General features: G+C 42.2%; 1 protein-coding gene across 1 annotated transcript in view; it reads right to left on the bottom strand.

Annotated features, from left to right (window-relative positions):
- Positions 1-13,634, bottom strand: part of LOC307083272 (SH3 and cysteine-rich domain-containing protein 2-like) — a gene marked incomplete at both ends in the record, with an annotated part of 18,445 nt that extends 4,811 nt beyond the window's left edge. Inside the window, 7 exons of the mRNA XM_079747104.1 lie at positions 1,251-1,339; positions 1,816-1,888; positions 3,834-3,949; positions 4,761-4,845; positions 6,050-6,144; positions 7,920-8,283; positions 13,548-13,634. Of these exons, the coding sequence (XP_079603230.1) occupies positions 1,251-1,339; positions 1,816-1,888; positions 3,834-3,949; positions 4,761-4,845; positions 6,050-6,144; positions 7,920-8,283; positions 13,548-13,634 (909 nt within the window). The remainder of the gene's footprint in view (positions 1-1,250; positions 1,340-1,815; positions 1,889-3,833; positions 3,950-4,760; positions 4,846-6,049; positions 6,145-7,919; positions 8,284-13,547) is intronic.
- Positions 13,635-14,178: the final 544 nt, after the last annotated feature.

Below are 14,178 nucleotides of genomic sequence, written 5' to 3'. Positions count from 1 at the left end.
ACATTGTGTTCCTCTCCCGTCTTATAGGTGATGCATGTGGTTGGATGCTAATACACGCCACCATTCTAAGGCAATGGGCAACATTTTGGGTTTATCCGTCGTAATACAAAGCAGATAAAAAAAAGTGAGTTTGGTTAGATCTCTATTCTCACAATAGAGCAGTATGGTCCGGAAGTAAAAAGCCCTTTCATTTTCTCCATAGAGGTTTTGATTAAAAGCCATAATGTCGAAACCATCCAAATAACACTTACCACGTGCCGTTATATTGTGAATGATGATATATGCTCCTATATATGATGATATGAAGCTAAAAGTTAAATAAGGGGAACTTCAAGTTTTTAGAAAAACACATTTAATCGCGACGTCATTTGAAACCACTACACTACCCGTATTCCTAAAGTTAACACGATGTCTTTGATGGTTGGAACTTGCTGTTACCATGTAAACGTTTACCCACACCCACGAAGGTCAAGTCGTCGATGACTGCTGAACTGAACTCGAACGCTTACCACAGCAACCATGAATTCCCTTCGATTAATGGAAAGTTAGAGAGTTGTTGTTAGAGCTTTAGAGGAAATGTAGAGGCTCTGCATGTGGAAAAATATGGTAATATTCAATATATGATCAAATAAAAGTAATAATATATGATATAGCACTAGCAGGGCTTTTTTGTCATTTGTGTAGTATACAATTTAGGAATACATAATGTTGAATGAATACGTAACTAGAATACAAGACTGAATTCACATGTATTAAAACGAGTAACATTATTACGCGGTGATTGCAATCAGGAAGAAGGATGATAACCCTATACACTACATGAAACACTATATAAACACACACACACACACACACACACACACACACACACACACACACAGAATATATGACACAATATAACCATTGCGAAAAAGTTTGCAAGGGTTGATGGGATGGGTAGTTCCTTGTACACAGTCTTGTACTTTTGCCTTTTATTCAGTTTTTCAAATTATTTTTTGCCCAAAATCAAATGTTTTATGTTCACGACAAACAATTGGCTTAAAACTCTTTATATAACGATTTTACGAAGCGTAAATGGAATTTACTTCCGGAACCAGAGCGGTTAAAAAAGGGGGCGGTTCTGCTCTCTACTGCAGAACAGAGGCCACCAACATTGATGGCCTCATGTGTAAACCAATGGGTGACGCCATGGACAGTCTATATTTTCTACATTCTATGGGTCAGACCTTTTAGTTGTAGTTGAGTGTTACCTTTACACTGATATCTTCGGCTGGTGTTTCTGCTTGTCCACTCTCTATGATCTCCTCCTCCCCAGGGTCGATATCAGGAAGAGCTGAGTCTAGCGGGTGTAGAGAGAGAAAGAGAGAGAGAGAGAAAGGGAGAGAGAGACAGAGAGAGTTAGAGAGAGAGAAAGAGAGCAAGACAGACAGGGGTCGCGGAGACAACAGTATGCTTTCTTTGATTGACTTTCTGAAAGTCTGAAAGATCCCTTCTTCTATTGGTGTTAAAACCTGTCATGCATTGCTGTGCGTCTTCACGTTATGTGCCATAGCCACGCGTTACTCATGCACACGCAACGAAGATTGCACACACACACACACACACACACACACACACCTGCATACGCGCACGCACACACACAGATGCCTATACATTTGCAAGCACACCAACACACAATAAATATGTACACATATTAATGCAGGTAAAGGCAGAATAAGCATTATGGGTAAATACATGTACAAATGTACACAGCAGCACAACTAATCAAATACAGATACAACATTTACACACACACACACAAAGCATTTATTTTACCCCCGGTCTCCTGAGTCAGTTCTTCCTCCATACTGTACTGTCTCTGTTCCCTCTCCTCACCTCCTCCTTCCCCCTTGAAGAAGAATAAAGACGGGAGGTACATCACTCTGTGGGGTTTTGTGTATGTGTAGTGGAGGTAATTTATCTTCTGATTATTCAGGAGGGATATGATTACAAATCTGTACATCTTCTTCGCTGCACAGAACAATGGCATTTATAGTATACCCTAATGGATTGCTTTTCTCTTCTTCTGTATGGTGTGTGTGAGTGAGTGGGAGAGTGAGTGAGTAAGGTAGTTAGTGAGCAAGCAAGTGAGCAAGCAAGAGAGAGAGATTGAGAGAGAGAGAGTGAGTGAGAGACAAAGATAGAGAGTGTGTGAAGGCAGCTGCCCACTATGTGACTTTGAAAGTAAGGGCCGTTTCCGACATGACTGGTCTTGACAATCAGTCTTAGCTTGACGTTAGGACAGTGGTCACCACCACACTAGGAGACTGGGAACATGTGGGGGTACACACATGAAGACTCTACGCTCTGATTATCTGCTCCATCTCTGGAAACTTGCCAAATCCCACGGGAATACGTCTACACTCTTAAAGGGCTCATGTCATGCCACCAGGTGTGGGTGTGATTAGTTGGTACAAGCCGTTTGGCACAGGGAAGGAATGATTTTCATAGTGACATCCCAAGTGGGCGTGTCAACACAGATATATGAGAGATAGATGAGCGACGTTTGCTGCAGTTCACTGGGTAATGCTGGTAGACTGATCTAGTCAGTGTACATCTAGGTGGACATGCCCACTTGTGATGTCACTATGAAAATCATTCCTTCCCTGTGCCAAACGGCTCATACCAGCTAATCACACCAACACCTGGTGGCATGGTTCCACGTCGACGCAACGTGAGGACCACGCACACATTTCAACGCAGTCGGGAACCTGATTTGGTTCTGCGTTGGGTTTTAGTGAGCGGATCAATCACAGCCCTTGATGCTGCGTCGCCTCGACGCAAGATTACAATTTTTGGGAGGCGCACGTCAGGCACTTGTGGTGTAAGCAAGGAGGGTCCGCAATGATGTAATAGGGCCGTAAACCCCCTTCAGTTGCGTCAGAGTTGAACCATAATCAGCCATAATCAGGTATGAGGTCTGCAAGGTGTCTTTGTGTAATAGCTGCTGGATTCATTAACAAATCTCTAATGAACGGTGCATTCATTCTGTTGAAAGCCTGTGTTTTTGCTAGACAATAGGGTTGGTTGCATTGGTAAATAGTTAAGCAGCAGTTGAAGCCATTTCAAATTGAAAGGAAAAAAAGCCTGGGGTTATATCTGATTGTCAACACATGAATCCAGATACTGAGTCATCCGTTCCGAGTAACGGGCCGCTTGTTTATTCCCAATGGCTGTTGCCACCATAATCGCTGTCTTCAGTCTCAGTCCCTCCAACACTACACGGGTCGGGTCCAATAATAATATCAAAACCTGTTTGAGAAAAAACCTTTGCCCTCCCGACTCTATGGGGGGCAGCTCGTGTCTTGAGACCTCCCACACTACACGACAATCAGTGCCAACTTCTGCCCGGTCGCCCAGCTGCCCTTCCTCTGCCCCCCCCTCTTACCGACAGACCCTGCAGACTGATTATCGTGGTTTGTAGCCTAGTGGGTAGGAGCCTGAAGCTGGCGGTAAACATTAGTAAGTGTGGCTGTGACTCTAAATAATATCGTTTGGCTCCTGTCCTGTCCGTCCAATATTTTCCATGATTGCAAATACTATATTTGCACTACAGGATTCCAAATGCCAGCTGAGTCTGAAACGGCTGGCACGATGTGTACTTAGATGTGTGCTGAAATAGGACAAGTGGTATGCTGTAACCATGGAATAATACTGCTGAGAAAAAATTGGTGCTTTGTCTCATCTCTTTAGTCACAAGTCTGGTTCTACGATTGACGTCCCTGTGTGGGATTTCCAATTGACAGGTTCCCATAGCCCCCTGGCGCCGCCCAGAAGAGGCGTTGACATCATACCAGGCTGCGGGTGGGAGACTCTGACATGCTGCCAAAACTTGGGCGGCTCATCTGTGCCAGCGATGTCCCGTAGCGTAAAGCGGCATACACAGGATCTAGACGTGCACGCCCAGCCTCTGAAAGCACACAGAAACCCACATAGCAATGGGTGCACAAGGACACACACACATACACACACACTGAAAACAAACTGAAAACAAAGACTCATTTGGGTTACACACGCACACATGCCATGCAAATGCACGCACACACACACCCACACCCACACACACACACACAGGTTGTACATGCACACAGGCCACACAAATGCATGCACTTAAGGCACAAACACACAGACACACAATGGCCTTATTTAGATTACATTCAGGCACAGGCACACGTGCAAATCCGTGCACACACACAGACACAGTGATGGCTAGCCTTCCTGCGTACTGTAAACACACTAATTACGTGAACCCACACATTTCTAAAAGTGCAAGAGGCGTTGAAGTTGAACACTGTACACTGTGACTATTGTTCTCCTTGTCTCTCAGGACCCGCTATATTTAGATCCTACACCAAAGACCCAGAGTGGCCGACTTAAAACAGGAGAGACACATAATGACTGCAAAAAGATTTGAAGGACCTCCATTTATTTTTCCCGCAAGGATAATGACAGACACAGCTTAATGTGACAAGTTAGCGTAAACACACACGAACAGACATACATGCCCACACACATACAATATACACTAATGCGCATATGTGCACAAACACACACACATTCGCAAACAATGCTACATGCAAAGCATTACAGTACAACACACATTGTACATTGAAACATAATTTCCGCACAAACAAGGTCATTTTGATTTCTGGAATAATTTAGTCCAATTGACACACACCTACAGACAAACACATACATACACATACGTCTATCCGCCTTACCTTGGCTGGGCTGGGCCTCCTTGACGATAGCCAGTTGGTCGTTGATGAGCATGGGCGATGTGAAGTTTCTCTTGAACGCTCCAGACTAATGGACACCAGGAGAAACTGTAATTAGAGGACTCTCTCAATCTGCAGGTCGTGGATACCTCACGCTTATGGCCACATGTCAACCATAAACCTGATGAGAAGCTTGGGGCGGTATATGTTGTTGTGCAAGTACGCCAATGCACGGGTAAATCACTTGTAATTTTAACAAGAAATTAAGCAAATTTACATTTTTTTTATAACTGTTCCTTTGCTACAACTTGAGTTTAAGCTATGGGTCCTGAAGGAATGCGTTGAGGTAACAACACGATGTTGATCCATGATTTTGATTGCTTTTTCTGTTCCTTTAGAGACTATTAGTAATATCGAACACACACACACAAACATCATCTTCCTCGCACTTCCTCACACATTACTAAGTCTTTCAGAATCCATTCTACATAATAAGTTTCATGTGGCAGTCCAGCCAAGCCTGAGCATGAATACAACAGTGATGATGATGATGATGATGATGCTGATGATGATGGTGATGATGATGATGATGATGATGATGATGATGATGATGATGATGATGATGATGATGAGGAGGTCTCTTTCAGAGTCTCTGATGTACAGCTGGTCTTTCAGGCCGGTTCAAGTGAATTATGACATTGTCTGTAATCAAAAACCTCAGCACCATCCAGCCTTATCATAAGCAATCTCTATCTTGGCTGTAAGGAGATATTAAAATAAAAGAAGCAGCGTTGTGTAGTTTATTTATCTGATATTGCTGCTAAAATGAATCTCATGAAACAAACAAAATCAAATCCTCCAAAGTATATTTTCTAATCTTTGCCTAAGATGTTTTGCATTCCCGGAACTTTTGTTTACCTCCCACGCCTCAAGGTTACTGAACAAAGCACTTAGAAAGTGAGCTGTAAGAAGGCTGGTACACTGAAGTGATGCATTCTGCATCAGATTCAGATGTCTAAGACCCTAAGGGGACCTATGTGCTGATCATTTCACAGGCAACACCTTTTATTGGTAGAAAACATTTAAATAATAAATAACATTGAATACAACATTTAATGGACGTAAGCCCCTGCCCACCTGGCCATGTGGAGTCTTACGTGTGTAAGTGCAGGGAGTATTTTTGCAAGCGTGGTGCATGTGTCCTAGTGCATGGTTAAAGTGCATGTGGTTTTGAGCGTGGTCCATGTGTCTTGTTGCATCGTGATAGTGCAAAGCGTGGGCCAAAGACGCACCTTTCCATGACACAGCTGCTGAGATAATTCCGATGTGCACCACAGGTGAGCTGCAATCTTGCAGGTCCTGCAGCGAAGGGCTTGTTTGGAGTTACCTGATGAACAACAGAGACAAGGGGGCGAGATCAGAGGTGAGAGAGAGATCATCCCCGTTCCCAGGACGGCCATGTGACTCACGGAGTGAGTCACGAGGCCATACAAGTGCAATAAACCACAATGATCTCGGATATCGACAGGCTTCTCCCGCTGGTGGTTAAGTCCCGTCCCAGTTTTTGTGATGTTTGGCACAGTGAGCAAGAGCTTGATAATAAATGTATCCGCTTACAAAACACACACACACACAGTTTAAACACACAGAGACGATTAAATTAAAACCAAATTTTGGACATTATATTGCAATTTTATTTTTTTGGGACGATTAGAAAAACAGTGTGTTCACATTAAGTGGTAAAGCTATGCTTTTGTTTATACATTTCTTGGTTTGTAGTTTTTAAATACCCTGAATTATTGACATGGAATGGTGTCCACACTGGATAGCACCACACAGACACAGAATTGATTCATTGTCATCCAGCTCAAATTACTTATTTAGTTGATTTTGAAGGCTATATTGGGCTATATTGAAGGCAAATTATACAGTTATGTCCGTTAAAGTAAAGTACCATAGGCACCGATTTATGTTTCTGCTGGTGGGTGCTTTATCAGCACCGTAGGAAATTAACAGCAGCTGACACACATTCACACACCCAGAAAATATTTACAGGGATTGAGAACAACACCACGATAAGCACCATGAAACGCACAGAAAGTAATAATCAATGCCACTAATATGATTTAGATGTGATAGACTGACTTTAAAAAGGTTCACATCAAAATCTCTGCTATCTATCTATCTATCTATCTATCTATCTATCTTCTACAACAATAGGTGCTATTATTATTATTATTACTATAATGATATAATACTGAGTAGTTCATTGTTAGGAGTAGAACATAATCTGATCAGTTCTGTGATCTCATTAGGCTTTCATGGCTGTCAGGCTGAACATGAACAGTTTTCATGACAGTTCCATGTACCACCACTATAACATGGCAAAGACGAGGATGATGATGGTAAGAACAGGAACGAAAGGAGCAAAGCAAGGGAAGGCAACAACTGTTGCCTTCTAGGCCCATAAAACAACACAGTGCATGCAGAGGCACCAAAACTAAAAACTAGATCATTCAATGGGACCTGTAATTAATCACGATGACCGGAAGTAGATTAAACAAGAAGAAATTGGGTATTATAGGATGCTCCGATGACCTTCATGCAAACCACAAATTTCAACAAAGATCCCCTGCACACAGACACACATACATACAGTGCATACTGCACTGCAACACAGCAAAAGTTGTGCTAACGTTTCTTGTCTTCTGTAACGACGAGTTACAGGGCTGTGTGAGTGTGCGAAGTCTATCACATGGCACATTAATGCCTTTTTTTTTATGCAAAGAGGGGGAGGTGTGCTTTTCTCACTAACCGAGGCCACCTTAAACTCTCAAGTGAATGAGTCTAAAAGGCAATAATGACATTGGACCTGGAAGTAAAGTTAACAGAGGGATTCAAACTTCTGCCATAGCCTACAGCATTCTCACACCCCTTCCCAAGCTCCTCTCCCTCTTTACACAGTCAAATACTAGTAATCTCAACACCAGCACTCTTAATAACAGTGAAAAGGGAACAATTAATGGAGCCCCACATCACAATAGCCAAAAAAAGAAACAGAAAATCAAAATCTGCGGTGACTAATTTGAGCAGACAGGGCAGCACTTGGGCAGAATAAAAAGAAAGAAGCAGGCGCCGGCGTGGCCCGGTAGGACGCCTTACCCACAATCATTTGCTTGCAGTGCTGGCAGCTGGTGGGCTTGCGAAACACATGCTCCTGGAAGGAGTGGGTTATCTGTGGGCCCGGGGCCCTGGCCACGCTAGACAGTGACGGGCTGAGAGAGGGGGAGTGGGAGCAGAGGGAGGGGTTTGGGCTTAACGATGGTGAGAGGGACGGCGAGCGGTCGTGGGCGAGTGGGGAGGCAGGCCGTTGCGGCGGAGCCGGGGAGTAGGGTGAAGGCGACGGCGCTTCGGTGATGAAGTCCGGCGGCAGGCGGGCGTCGCTGTTTGACCTCTGGAAGAAGTTCTCCACGCTCTTGCTGCGCATGATTGTCTTGAAGGACAAGGAGCGCTTCAGTCTCTGGAGCTGCACACGCACTCGCACATGCGCACACACGCACACACACGAATACAGGCACACATAGGAAATAAAGTATAGAGAACAATTGAAAGAGAGAACAACAAGTGTATGCGAGTGAATCACCGGCAGCAATAAACAACACAATGTTCTGTGATCGTTACACCTGTTGGAGCAAAATTAAACACACAATATAATATCTTATCAGAAAACAACACAATAAAAGGATACCTACCAGGACCCCCTTGGGCCAAGGCTCAACCTTAATTCCTTAGCAATTACGTAGAATGGGGTCGCGTTTGTTAGTCCCCAGTCAGGGACGATAAGCCTGCTCTTTTGAAAGCACCCGTGGCTATATAGACCATTAACAGCTGCATATGAATGGAATTTTCATGGTGATGCTGGCTGGAGGCGTCTTGGTGATTAAACGCGGGCAAGACGGTTTAAACATCATCGTCCTCTTATTAGCAGGGCTTTTAATGTGAAGGGGCATGTGCAAGGCCCCGATGAATCTATTGTAAATCATGGGATATTGTATCACAACAAAATAAGCACTATTGGCCACTAGCATCGTCATGCTATGCTGCTGCACTGACCTGCGCCAATCTCCAGGCAACCCTGCATTTATACGCACAGACAAATACACAAGCATGCGAGCCTCTGGTAACACTACGGGCACACAAAATTGCATAGTAGGCACTAGGCCATTATCCCCGTGGAGTCTACTGCCGTGACAAGCCTTGATTGTGCCTTATTAGCTGCATCGACTGAACTACCGGTATTACTGATGGACGCAGCATGTCAGAAGCAAGCCAATCAAGAAGCAAAAATACCACATCTTTACAACTATCAGCCTCGAGGAGCGCTGCCAGTTCCACATACACCCAATGTTAATCCGATAAGGCTGCACGTCCCCCGTTGCTGACGAGGATGCTAGTTTAGGCCTAACGGGCTGGATATTTGTTAACATGATGTGCGGTGACAATAGGGGGAAGGTGTTTGTGTGTGTGTGTGTGTGTTAATCTGTCCCTAGTGGGAGGAATACATCAACAGAAGACAGACTGGTGGACAGATAATTGGTACGCCACAGACATGTGTGTGTGTGTGTGTGTGTGTGTGTGTGTGTGTGTGTGTGTGTCTATCCAATCTGTCTGTCCGTCTGACAGTCCGCTCTGCACAATGCATGATCACAGGCCATGTTAACACCCCTCTGTACTACAGTGTGTGTGTACATGCATACGTGTGGTGTGTGTGTGTGCACGTGTGTGTGTCTGTTTACAAGCTTGCGTGTAGGGAGGCAGAAACCAACTGAAAAATCGTACGTGATTTGTCTGTTCATCACCGCAGAATGCTATCAAAATATGCATTATTAAGCATGAATGCGGTTTTTACACAATATGCTCATGAATATGACCAAAAAATATGTTCGTTCCCTTTGTGTTTTCAAGCCTTATGTTTTGATTATTTGAAGTATAATTTTTAATCATAATTCATTTTTTTAAAACAAAACTGGGTATGGTAATGTTGAGTCACTATTTTTTCTGGGCTTTGATATAACATGTAATGACAGCCACATAATATAATTGAATTATATAACGTCCTACATCCACAAAAATAATATAGTATTCCTTTCTATTATTTTTTTAACTGAGAAAAATAAATTCAATGAATGCAATTGCCTCTTGGCTAAGGAGGTGGAGCGGGCAGCCAGAAGGTTCCTGGTTTGATCCCAGGCCCCCACACCTAACCCTCAGCGCTCTAGACAACCTGGATGTCGCCTTCCATGGCTCAAAGTGCTGTCTCTGAATTAATGGGTGAATTTGAACCAATAATTGGGTTGACTGACATTGTTAAATAATGTTTACATTAGTACTGTACACACCATAAACACAAAATGTAAATGACCACCAGACCATTTAACTGTTAATTATTGGACCCTTATGTAAAGGGTTACCAATAATTGTGCTTTGAGTGGACCACTTGTCTGAAAAGCTCTGTATAAATGCAGTCCATTTACCAACGTTCAACTGAGCATTTTGGATGGGCGCGCTTGCATTGTGTCACAATGCTTGGTCATTTTACTTCTGAGACATTGAATTCTCCACTTTCTTCAGCTGGTTTCCCTGATGACGAGGGCACTCTGAGACACACGGCAGCAGGTCTGTTCTGTGCGCCCATAACGACAGGAGCCAATCAGCATTGACAGATTGAACGGCACTTCTAAACCTTTCTATAGCTGCCAATCCACTCAACCATTGGCAAATACATTGTCACGGCAACAAGACATACAACATGAGCTTTATTCATGTTCGTTGGGATGTTTATAAAGAAGCTTTAAGACACGCGCATAAGTACAAAGCACATGTTATAAATACATAGTGCACACAACTGCATGTGTACAATAACACTTTAAAGGAAAATTCAACAATTGGCAATGCTTCTGACCATAAAGAGCTGTTTGGGAGCGGAGTGAAGTCCCTTTAGTGAGTGTAGTCGAATGAGCCGACTCATAGAAACCACTGACTTGCCTCTTAATAATGTAGCAATACAAAACTGTACTTTGTCAAATGCACTGGAGATTCATCCTCTCTCAAGGAACATGTGGATTCCAGTTTTAATGTACAAATCCCTACACACATTTCAGTGTGAAGGGAAGACCAGTCACCAGCAGACGTGTGGGGAATGAGGTGTAATAATCTAAATGTAACACTATCATCCAGTTTGTCTCTTGGATAATAATGTTGATTTATAAACTAATGTGGTCCGTATGGCTGCCTGTTCCATGAGTCACTAGATAATTTCAAACAGAACGTCCAATCATAGACCTCCAGGCATGGGGACCCTAAAGTCGTAACAGGCTTCAGCAGTAGCACTGTGAAGGGACAGCTCCTTGGCCTATGTAATCTATTTCAGAGGAAGTCACCAAGCAGTTCCTGATTCCATTTTCTTTCTTCAGCATGTTTACCTGAACAAAGGGCTGGGCGACATGAAAAAATGTGTTCATCATGATAATTATGGGGAATTCTACACGATATTAATAAATAAATATCCGGAAATGTTTTCAAATAAGGTCATTATATTGAAGTGTGAACAATTTAAGTATGGTATCAATATTCTCACAGTTTAAACCTCATATTTGATCAGTATAAGGGCACATCTTCTCGTCATAATTAATAAGGGTATCGCAATGTGCCAATCTCTATCTAACTTTTTGTTCTTCAGTGAGTGACATGTACAAAGTCACCTTTTTGAATATGAGGGGGACATGATGGCTGCAACAGATTAATTTCAGAATCTGAAAGATCCATTCCTGCTGAAGCTACTTGATAGGCATTGGAGAAATGCAGATTCATAGTTTGAATATTACACATGAGAGGCATATCCACACAAGGTGCTCATCACTTGCCCTATGACATTTCTTTGTTTGCACAAGCACATGCGCCACCCACAAAACACACACACTTAATTTGTCCTGAAGATGAAGGCATGGGTGCCTTCTATGTGCACACACACTTTGATTTGTGATGCCATGTCCTAATTTGTGTTGGTGTTTGTGTAAAAATGTACTACCCTCTAAAAAAACACAACACAAGTCATTTTTGGATTCATGTTGGTAAGTAAATAGTGCTACAAGTTTATCTGTCCTGATAAGCACCAAATTCAGTGAGAGCTGTTTCAAACCTACAACTAGGAAATAAAAACAGCGCAAGTACTCACTTCTCAACAATCTAATTTGCTCATCAATAACACTTTTGCCAACCGTGGCCACAAACAAGCCACATATCACATATTAAAGCCCTTCTTGTAATTCTCCATCTTTTTTTAAAATTGCATATTATTGCCACTATCAATCTCGACAGGGGTATTGCCACAGGCAACAATCCACGGATAATCTCTTGGTATCTGCCATCCTTCACTAATCATAAATAAAAATGCCATGGGGTAGTTGTATTACCTCTGATACGACAGGTGTAAATTATAGCATATCTCTTTTGCATCTCAAGAAGATGCTGTCCCGATTAGTAGTTTTAAAATAGAGATGAGCTAATTTATTACAAGAGTGAGTCTTTATTAGAAGAGAATTCCCTCTTAGGCCTTTTCATTTCCTGGGATTATAAGACCTGTTCTCCTGGGGTCCTAACAATCGTATTGGACCATTAATAACCCAAAACAAAAATTATTCCACCCATAGATTTGAACTATGGTTCGGCATGAATTAACCGTTTAACAAATATTTTATTTTTTGCTTGAAATAATAATTGTTTTAAATAGAAGCATCAAATGATGTATAACCTAACCTGTGCCCTTAGCAATGGATGACAAGGATCAATCAATCAAGATTCAACTTTAGGTTAAAGGTCACCATTTCAAATAAATTAGGCTCTGAGCCTTTGGGTATGGGACCAGCAGAACAAGTGTCAACTGGGCGGACACAGGGACAGATTGAAGATCGAGATGGCAGAGCATTGGGTTGTCTTTGATCTACGGTGACATCGTTGGTTGATCTACTAGGCATGAGCTCACTCATTGGGTTGTGATTGAAAAGTAAAAACTGTGTAAGCGCTTTGAGTGCGAGAAAAGCGCTATGCAAATACAATATATTATTATTATTATTAAGAGATAAAAATATAGGTGTGCTACACGGAGTCACCATTTTTGTACTGATTTTTTGTTGTTGTAATAAAACATGTTAAAAAAATAACATAAGTGTTTAAAGTGTAAGACTAAAACTTGGTTGATTAAAAAAAACCAATGCATTGGCACTTTGAGAACAGCCGTTTGAAAAGCTGAGCTATAGTCAATTCAATGAGAGCTCTTAAAAGTATGTTCACAAACACAGCTAAGGTATCTCATTGTCGTCCGTTCTAATGAATTGTCAATAGGCTTAAGTGAATGAATATGTTAATGCCCGGGTGTGATGGTGAACATCCGGTGTAAATTATGGATACATATATGGACGGAGCAGATTACATCATATGACGTAAGAGTGTTTAAAATTATAGTGACGCACGACGCTCTCAAGAGTTACTTAAATGTTGTGTGTGGCTATATAATTCCATAGTTAAATTCAAATAAATTATATCTATGAAATATGATACATTTACAGAAAATTAATTTGTTAATAATCAATGAACTATATAAACACAAAGTTTAACGCATGTCCTAAAAAACGCTTACCCATTTTGAATTAAATGTAGACCATTTTTATTTCATGTAGCTAGCCAAGGACAAAAACCAAACACAAAAATGTAAGGTTACTTGTTGTAGCCTACCTTTGTGGATACCGGCTGAATGGATAGTATAGTGCTCGGATAGAGCTGGAGTTGCGAGTCATTCTCCATCTCGTTTATTTCCGTCATCCCACAAATGTGTCAATCAGCTAAGTCCGTGTTTTTCGGTTAAACCGTAACCTTAAAAGCGCGAAATGTAAAACAGCTTTCGTAGTCGTTGTTGATGAAGAGCGTGCAGTTTGTTCTCCATGCAAGGTGGACAGCACGTGCCACAGTTATCCACATCAAAGTGATGCGCGCGCTAACGTGGAACACGGCTTCTGGCCATCTGTGCCCCCACACCGTGAACTGTGAAATCTAAAGGTCGAAAAAGCACAACAGAAAAGCACTGCAGGTGTCCAATTTAGGTTAGGTGAGGATAAGCATAGTACAGACAAGGCTGACCTGGTGCGTTGGAGTTAAAGCCAACAGTTAAGATCAGTAAGATCCAGATTGTCCACCCTGCAGTTGTCAAAAAAGAAACTGCCAGCCGTGCACAATAAAATAAAAAAAATACCAGAATATGATGGAATTGTCTGTATGTCTATAGACCGGCAGTGAACGATAGACTAGGCGTGCTGCACTTCGATTGCAATATTTCTCGCCCAGCAAGAGATTTAATTTAACCGCAAAC

This window comes from Pollachius pollachius, assembly GCF_949987615.1.
Source record: "Pollachius pollachius genome assembly, chromosome: 11".
Classification (NCBI taxonomy): Eukaryota; Metazoa; Chordata; class Actinopteri; order Gadiformes; family Gadidae; genus Pollachius; species Pollachius pollachius.
Note: the sequence above shows the minus strand (reverse complement) of the source record. Positions and strands in the feature narration are given on the sequence as shown.